Raw genomic sequence first — 9,161 nt, forward strand, 5'->3', positions numbered from 1 at the left:
CTTTTGGTGTTTTGTTGTTTCCTGAGTAACTTTTTGTTAAGATAAAGGAACACACGTCACTCATTGGCCAGCCTGTAATCTCTCTCTCCACTTAAACATCTGCTCATATCTCGTGGCTGCTGCTGCAGCTGCGCCTCTGAACTTCAAGCGTCTTCAACGTCCCGAAACCGAAACTAAATACTGTACGCCATTTTCTGTACATTTTCTTATGTGACTGGTATATGTAGGCTGTCGAACCACGGTAAGTTGTTTTGGATGATAACTAATGCTCATTAAAGCGCAGTTTTGGCACGTTGGTCGTGCAGTGGTGCAGCCTGCTGTGCTCGCGGCGCACGTATTGGTCAAAATACAGATGTTAAGTAAAGTTAAGTGTGTAAACGTTGAACGGCGCCTGGTCGTATTGTTGAGGCCTGTGAGTTGTTGTTTTCCGATGAACATTTCTGCGATCAGCTCATGAATCATTATTCATTTCCTCATTAAACTGAGGAGATTATTCAAGTTTATTAATTTGTCTGTTGGCAGAGTATCTCCAAAGCTGTGAACAGATGTTACAGTGTGGAAGTTAAGACCATGGACCAAGTAAATGATTTTGGTTGCCAGGTTATGGGAAATCATCCTCCCACAAGTTGCTTACTTTGTCTTTTAGCTCTTAAATTCATCTTGAAGTCAGCTATAATGAGCTGTCTGACCACATCTGGACCAGATAAGGGCTTAAATTAACTGTTATTTTCATTATCAATCAATATGATGACTTTTTGATCTCTAACATGTCAGAAAATAGCCTCAGTCACCTATAGGTTAAGGTGATGCTGGGACTGGGGGATGTTTCTCATTCTTGCTTGCTTTGAATCTATCAAAGTTGCCAATTATTCTTCTATCTTCTAATGAATTATTTGACTAATTGATGGATCAAAAAGCTGACTTGAGCACTAGTTACAACTTACAACTGCTTTACAAAGACTGTCATAGTGACACTGCATTTCTTTATGTTGTGAGACGGGACATCTTTCATCATTTTTGTGATTTTTTTCATGATTTTTTTCATGATTTACAGAAATATGTTTGTTGCCAGCATGCACGGACACCAAGTGTTTTGATATTTTGTGAGATAATTTGCTTTGATGCAAAATGGGGTCACAGTTACTAAAAGGAAGGGTTCGCATACTTTTTAAGGCCTGAATCTCATCATGTTTTTGGTCATATTTAAGGGTTCACAAACTTTCAAGCAGCACTAAAACACAGTATAGACACTATAATACTTTAAGACTGATAACTCATTTGAAAATTGAAAAATAATTTCCCCTCTTCTGCCTCTTCAGTGAGAAGAAATGCAGGTTTCACAGCTGCTCTTTGACTTTCTGGAAGACCAGGGTGATGAGGATTTCCAAACGTTTAAATGGAACCTTATGAATGGCTCTGACAGCTGGGAAGCAATTCCTAAATCCCGTCTGGAGAAAGCTCCCCGGACAGAAACTGTGAGTCAAATGATACAGCGCTACGGTGAGGAGTCAGCTGTGAACATCACTGCTAAGATCCTGAGAACAATGGGGAACAAAAACGATGCAGTGAAGTTAGAGAAAGCATACGCAGGTGCGGTGGACGGTGACTTTGTTAAATTTACCAATAAGTCAAAGTTACATCTTTGTTTTCATTTGTCTCCCACTGTTTAACTGTATCTTCTTTTCTTTTTTTTCAGGGGCAGGGGCAGCTACATCCTCCACCTCCTCCTCTGCTTCCAGACCTCCTGCTGCTCCTACTACAATGTCTGCTCAACAAGGGGGTGTGGTCTTCGCTCCAGTGTTCGATGGTAGTACCGTTGGAGCAGTGACTGTAAACATCAACACTCCAAACCAGGGAAACTAAAATACACCATGAGGCTTTAGTTCAGGGTCAACTATCTCAATTATCAGATGGACTGTCATGAAACTTACATCAGGTAATTAAAGCAATAAAATGACAAATTATAATGATTTAGTAACCCTCTGACTTCTAACCATGTCCCCAAATGATAACGTGTACTAACATTGATCTCCTACTCTCTCTTTATCTGGTTGAGATGTGATTTTGACACTGCGTATCAATCTAAACTAACAATGTGAACATGGTCAACATTCAGCAAGTCCTCCAAATTAAACAAGGCCAAAGACATTATTAGACCAAGTGAGTCCAGATTGACATATATGAGTGTTTTCTAATCTGGAGCCAAAATGATATAGTCTGTCTTTGCTTTCCAAAACTGTAACACATTAGGCTACTAGTTAAGATCTGGTTTGGTTTAGGCACAAATACCACTTACATAGGAATAAGGAAAGATAATGATTTGGGCTAAAATGGTCTCTTTCTTAAAGGGATTGTTTGTATTTTTTAGAAGTGGGGTTGTGAGAGGTAGCTACTGTATACATAGTCATTGTATTACCTGCAGTACATTTGGGTAACCCTTTTTTTTAGGTGGCTAAAGTATCGTCCACAGCTGTACAGCGCTTAGCTAACTTGGTGCATGCCGACCCAAATCTTCTGTAAGTAATACATTGACTGTGAATAACCACAAAAATTCAAACTATCCCTTTAAGGGTACATAAACATGTAGTGTGGGTTAAAGTTATTACCTCCTTAAAGTTAGGTGACTCTTATCATCATGGATACAATAAGAACAACGGGGTAAAGGTTAGGGCATGATCATATAGTTTTATAGTTACATTCTTTGGATTTTTTTCTAATTGTCACCATGACCATTATAATGATGTGACACCAGCTATGGCACAATATAGATGTATTAAACACAGCTGTCATTATAATCTTAACAGTAAGATAATGGGCTCTTTTGGTAAATTTTAATGAGAAATTTTACTACACGTTTGTTACAAAATAAAAACCACCATAATAAATAACAAAACAAGCATTATAACTGCTTTTTCACCACTAGATAGCTGGTTTCCAAATCAGGGTTTGATATGAAAACATGAAGTATTCACTATGTGTATTTTTAATGTATAATGTGTTAAACATTCCTTTGTCTGAACTCAGTGTCTGCCTTTTGCATTTTGACTTGTCACAGTAGGAAAAGCAGATTGAAAATAACGCCATCATTATTATTTTTTATTATTTTTGTCACGTCTGTGACATGCCTCTGTGAAAACGGCCTGCTCGTTATCTTTACCTCAAACCAGCATCACTGCACAGAAAAAGTTTTTTCCCCATTAAATTGTTGATACTGGTATTTAAACAGATTTTACTTTCAGGCTCTTTTCATAGTTACATGTCAGTATGGTGCTTTGCCATCTCTACCTCATGTCAGCAGGTGGAGCTGCAGCCACATCTGAGCAACAAAAACCTCACAGACTAATAACCAAAAATACACTCTGTGCCTATTTTCATTTCACAGTAGAAAAAAAACTCACTGTGGAATAACTGAGGGAACATGTGCTTGGACTTTTCAGACCCTTTTTTAGTCATGCTGCCATTTTTCTAAAAAGAGTTCTGTATTTTTAAAAGTTGTTTCATACCAAAGAAATCAGTGATTATTTTATACATCATGTAAAGGAGTGAATGTGAAGCTGAATGTACACGATTTTGTTAGTTTAGATCAATCAAAGTCCAGAAGATGTTAGCCTAAATAAAAGGGATCTGTATAATGGATTTGGTCTTGTTTTTGTATTTCTTTCATTAAATTGAGTTAAATCCATACTTGTGCCCTTTGAATATATATATAACCGTCTCATGTGTGTTTCTTTATAGAACCTTATTTTAACAAGGCAGAAAGGTCTTTGTAAAGTTTTGCCTGCTGATTTGTCAATCAGCATTTGTCTTTCATACAAAATATTTAACTGCACTCCACAGGAAGCTTAGTTCTTAAAATTCAAAAAATATTCAGTACTATGAGCAATTTGCCTTGGTTTTATAAGTCTATATAAATCCCTGACATGTAAAAACTAATTTAATGTACAAAGAGAAAGTGCATAGTCAGATGATGGGAAAATTCTACTTGTGGTAAAGACACGTGCTTTGTGTCACGTTTTCAGCATTTCTCTGCTTTTCTCGGATATGAACTTGTGCTTATGTTTGGCCGTTCTCAGACTTCCTATTTATTGTTCTAGTTTTGAAACTAAAAGCAGTCTATTAACTGCATGCTACTGCATTTTCAGCATTCTCAGAAGTCTCATCGTTTTCTGAGACTTCTACCTAGTCGCTACGGTAAGACATTTATTAAGATATTTAAGAAAATATTTCTCACAGCTTGTCACAACTGGTCTGACTTCAAATCAAAGTTTTCACAAGGATGATTGAATATCATAACATTTCACAATATCATTATTATGATGTTTACCTATACTTTGAATTCAGTTAGATTTTGACAAATAATCTAGTTTTGTATTTTTAACATAATATAGTGAGATCAATATTTTAAAATGTTGACTTTATACTGATTTATCAAATCATTGATGCAAAATACCAAATACACCAAGCTAAAAAATGTCAGTTCTACAGTGATGTGCATATGTTGCATAAAGTTACATAAAGTTTTTGTAAAAACAATATATGGCTACCTTATAGCACTGTGGTTGTTCAATGAAGAAATAAACCTTTGAAATGTTTATTGTAAATTGATCTTAAGTGTCAAATTATCAAAAATATCAGATTTTTTAAATTCAGGAAGTTCGTCTTCTTCAACATGAATGTGAAAGAAGAAGTCTTAGAACTTGGATAAGTGCACTTTCAGCTAAATATAAAAAGTGGCTTACCATTGCACATCAATCTGCAAACTGAAATCTTATTTTCTTTCCTTTCAGTGATCAAAAATGCAGGTTCCACTTCTGATCTTAGACACTCTGGATGAGCTGAGTGGTAATGAATTCAAAAGGTTTCAGTGGAACCTCACTCAGGAAGTGCTGAGTGAATGTAAGCCCTTTCGTAAGGGCCAGCTAGAGAACCAGGAGAGGGAAGACATCGTGAATAAGATGATCAACAGCTACGGAGAAGAACCGGCTGTGAACGTCACGGCTGAAATCCTGAAGAGGATAAACTACAACAATGCAGCGGACAAGTTAAAGAAGGCATACGCAGGTGCAGCAGATCATGAGTTTCTGTGTTAATCATGCTTCAACTAGTCAAAGCCTTCATATTTCTGCTCAAGCTTTGTATTTTGTATTATTAGAAGTAATTGTTATTCTCTTCCTTTCTCTTTTACTTCACCAGGGGGATCAACAGATGGGAAAAACCCTCCACCTCCCTCCTCCTCCTCCTCCTCCTCCTCCTCCTCCTCTGACGTGGCTCCTGCTGCTGGCGCCTCAGTTTTTGCCCAGGGTGGAAGTGTCATTGTGGCTCCAAATATCCAAGGCGCCAGCTCTGGTGTGTCAATTAATATGAACATAAATACACAGTAACTGTCTTTGTTGTTGATTTTTAGTGGTTTTTACACCTCTTTAAAATGTGAATCAAATTATTCATGTTGCTTAACTTGAAAATGTAGCAAAAGCCTGTGTCAAGCTGAACAGCCTGAACCACCACAGGGGTTTCATTACAGCAAAAAATGTCTTGTGCTAATGTCTGAGATAAACACTTCAGTGGTTCTTAAAACAATCTCCTCAGTAGCTATTACTTAACAACTTAACATGGAAACTCTAGGACTCTGTCTGTGATTTTGGCATGGTGAACATCTAAGATACTACAATTCCCATGAGCCTCAGCAGCCATTTCTATGGGTAAGAAGCCAGTCAGACGGCAAATCAGAGTAGCAATAAATTTAAACCGGTAAATAAATCGTACCGGTTTATAAGACGTAATCTATTTTGGGGCGTGTCATGCTGGGAAAAACACTTTTCTATGATCGACTGGTTTATTTTAATGCATACCAGATCTATATCCAGATCCAACCTCTCTACATTTTTACTGGTGTATAAGATGCACCCCACTTTTAAATAAAAAAAACTGTGTCAAAGTTGTGTCTTATTTACTGGTTTTTATGGTAGCTAGTTGATGAAGTTGCAAACAAAATGCTTTCTGTACATTACTTTGATCCAAGAACCAGATATTATCATTCCAGTCTCAGACCTTGATGAAGGCTGCAAGCCGAAACACGTTGGTCTATTAATAAAGTTTTGCTGGAGGTTCCTTCGGACTTCATCTTAGGCTCTGTGGAAGGGGACCTGCTCCCTATGTAGATATAAACAGCTCATTCTAAGCTAAGGAAAACACAATGATTCTTATTTTCAGATGATTACACACTTATCAAATTAAACTTGTGAATATCATATTCATATTTTGTTCTACTAGATGCCACTAAATTCTCCACACTGCACCTTTAAAGTAACCTTCCAGTCAATAAGGTGTTTTTCCTTGTTGTTCCTGTTACTGACACCCTTCAGTAGCATTACTAAAAAACAATACTTGACTCGACACACTTCTGTGCTTAAACTGTACAGTACTAAAAACATGAATAACAGCTCTTGTACAGACTTGCTGCCCTCGACACATCCCATACTTACTGATGTACATACTGAACACCGCCTCGGGGTCGGTGGGCTTGCCAGATTTGTTCATGTTTCAGAGTCAGATAGTATTTTCCAGTCTGTTAGCTTGGAGATAGAAGACTCAGTTCTTGTTAGCCTGTTAGCTTGTTAGCCTGTGGACACTTTGCTGCTTTAGTTTGGTTAATAATATAATTAGACCGCTTTAGTGCCTGTTAATAACTTATACATTTTGATAGAAATGTCTTCATTTTATCCAGGGTATTTCTTATTTTGTCTTGATAAAACATGACGAGTTGTGCAGCAGATCATGGGTTACTGTGTTAATTATGCTTCAACTAGTCAAATAATTCATATTTTTTGCTCAAGCTTTGTTTTGAATAGAAGAGGTAATTGTTATTTTCTTTCTTTTCTTTCTCTTTTACTTCACAAGGGGGATCAGCAGCTGGGAAAAACCCTCCAACTCCCTCCTCCTCCTCTTCCTCTTCCTCCTCTGACGTGGCTCCTGCTGTTGGCGCCTCAGTTTGTGCCCAGGGTGGAAGTCGCATTGTGGCTCCAAATTACCATGACCCCAGCTCTGGTGTGTCAATGAATATTAACATAAATACACAGTAACTGCCTCTGTTGTTGATTTTTTTAGTGGTTTTACACGTTTTTAAAATGTGAATCAAATTATTCACGTTGCTTTAACTTGAAAATGTAACCACAAGCTGAACAACCAAACCATGACACGTCATTACAGCAAAAATTATGAATTTCTGCAGACATTTTTGAAATTGTTAGATTTATAAGTAATAACAAACATGAGTTAGCTGAACTTTGTGACAAACAAACAACTTTTCTATTAAAGACTGGTTTATTGGAATGCATACCAGATCTATATCCAAAAATGTGTCTTATTTACTGTTTTTTACGGTAGTTGTCTTGAAATGTCTTAATTTTACGGAACCTCTCTAGAGCCATTGTTTGGTTTCTCTACTGGGCTAATGTAGAAACATGGTGGTACAACATGCATGAATTATTAATACTAATATTAAGTGTAAGAATGTTAATCTGTTCTGGATTTGGGTTTTGTTTTTGTTTATTTTTTAATGGCTCCTTTTTTAAATATTTTGAGAATTGCTCTGTCTTCTGCCAGAAGCAATTAGGGGCTGGTGTATAGGAGCCATGTATTTGATTTGATTAAATGGTAATGTTCCTCCCAAACACTAGGGGGGACATGGTAAAGGCCCGCTGTGCACAGGTTTACTTAAGTTCATGCAAGTCATCACAGGTGCACCTAAGGTCAAAGGCTAAACTTTGTTTGTTTTTTTACTGTGCTCAGGAGTGAAGGGATATTTTTAATTTTTGTTGTATTGTTTAATTTATGTAAAAGGCTTACCAGAGGTGCAGACATTGCGCACTATGACATATGGTGAGAAAATAAATACATCATTTCATCAACTGGACCGGAAAAGACTGAATAGCCTTTTGTTTATTCATGAGTACATATGTAAACAATCAGAGCCAGTAGAAGCCAGTAGCTTCTAAAGTTTAGGGCATAGTCACTACAGATTTAAATCAAAAATACAGACTCTATCAGTATCTTTCTGTCGGAGATGATAAAACATCTCTCTAATCTAAAAAATAACATCACTTCCACGTGTCAAACATGTTAAACATCATATGTGCGGACATGGCAACCTGCAGGATTTTCATCCGACGTGGAGGGTCAATCACGTGAGTGTGTGCAGCCGGAAGCTCTCTGTCAACGCTGCACCACGTGACTCAAATCAAGGACTAGTAGCACAAGGTACAGACAGACTTCTAGACAGGCGTCTAAAAGTCACAGTTTTAGTGCATGGTATCACCTCTTGTTATTGTAATAACAGTGGAATAAGCAACATCACATCATGCATACAGTCTATACGGTTCAAAAGTTAGTTACACACATCAGGAAATAAAGAGTGTCATAATTGTTTTTACTGTAAACATAACATAATAAAAAACAATTAAAAGAAAGGTAAAAGAAATATATATAAGTACATACAATTTAAATTAATAAATACAAATTTGGGGTGTTTACATATATATTTTAGTCAGAGGTTTCAGGGAACATCCCCAGAAAAACTTCCTCTGGGTAGAATTCACACTTTTAACGATATAAATCCGCGTAGAAGAGAGTGGCCTGTTCCCTTTATATAATAATAATAATAATAATGATAATAATAATAATAATAATGATTTGGGTTTTTTTACTATATGTTTTTATGTTTCCAATTCTTCCTGTTAAATGTTTGTTTTTATGTAAAGCACATTGAGTTGCCCCTGTGTATGAAATGCGCTATATAAAGCTGCTTTATTAACAATAATGATAATGATGATAATAATAATAATACTAATAATACTAATAATACTAATATTATTAATATTTATAATAATAATAATACATTTTATTCATAAAGCAGTTTACATTTGAAAAACAAAACTCAAAGTGCTACAAAACAGATAAAAAACAAACAAAAACAAAACAAAAACAAAACTTACAATAATAAGAAGAAGTGTGGTGAAAATACTACACGATATCTATCAACCAAATTTGTATCTTTCTACATTTTTCTTTAGAAACAGATAATAAATAATGCTCTTTGTGTAAATAAACTTGAAGCAGAGGAATGTGTCGTGTTACCGGAAGTAAACTCTCCCGGCTGATGATGC

At 36.3% G+C, this 9,161-nt stretch overlaps 2 protein-coding genes across 2 annotated transcripts; both read left to right on the top strand.

Moving 5' to 3' along the window:
* Window positions 1-185: 185 nt before the first annotated feature.
* On the top strand, window positions 186-3,673 carry LOC133999002 (pyrin-like). The gene is made up of 3 exons (XM_062438095.1): window positions 186-241; window positions 1,320-1,590; window positions 1,697-3,673. The coding sequence occupies exons 2-3, from the start codon at window positions 1,329-1,331 to the stop codon at window positions 1,861-1,863; spliced, it is 429 nt and encodes a 142-aa protein (XP_062294079.1). The 5' UTR covers window positions 186-241; window positions 1,320-1,328; the 3' UTR covers window positions 1,864-3,673.
* A 466-nt stretch (window positions 3,674-4,139) lies between these two features.
* LOC133986563 (putative uncharacterized protein DDB_G0277255) lies at window positions 4,140-7,079 on the top strand. The gene is made up of 4 exons (XM_062426326.1): window positions 4,140-4,191; window positions 4,788-5,061; window positions 5,194-5,346; window positions 6,898-7,079. The coding sequence occupies exons 2-4, from the start codon at window positions 4,797-4,799 to the stop codon at window positions 7,077-7,079; spliced, it is 600 nt and encodes a 199-aa protein (XP_062282310.1). The 5' UTR covers window positions 4,140-4,191; window positions 4,788-4,796.
* Window positions 7,080-9,161: the final 2,082 nt, after the last annotated feature.

Source organism: Scomber scombrus, chromosome 2 (genome assembly GCF_963691925.1).
Source record: "Scomber scombrus chromosome 2, fScoSco1.1, whole genome shotgun sequence".
NCBI classification, from domain to species: Eukaryota; Metazoa; Chordata; class Actinopteri; order Scombriformes; family Scombridae; genus Scomber; species Scomber scombrus.

Excerpts from the sequence above, each read along its gene's own strand:
- LOC133999002 (XM_062438095.1), top strand. The coding sequence starts at position 1,329 with ATGCAGGTTTCACAGCTGCTCTTTGACTTTCTGGAAGACCAGGGTGAT. Across the intron at positions 1,591-1,696 it reads GTTAGAGAAAGCATACGCAG|GGGCAGGGGCAGCTACATCC; the intron begins GTGCGGTGGACG and ends CTTTTTTTTCAG.
- LOC133986563 (XM_062426326.1), top strand. The coding sequence starts at position 4,797 with ATGCAGGTTCCACTTCTGATCTTAGACACTCTGGATGAGCTGAGTGGT. Across the intron at positions 5,062-5,193 it reads GTTAAAGAAGGCATACGCAG|GGGGATCAACAGATGGGAAA; the intron begins GTGCAGCAGATC and ends TTACTTCACCAG. Across the intron at positions 5,347-6,897 it reads TATCCAAGGCGCCAGCTCTG|GGGGATCAGCAGCTGGGAAA; the intron begins GTGTGTCAATTA and ends TTACTTCACAAG.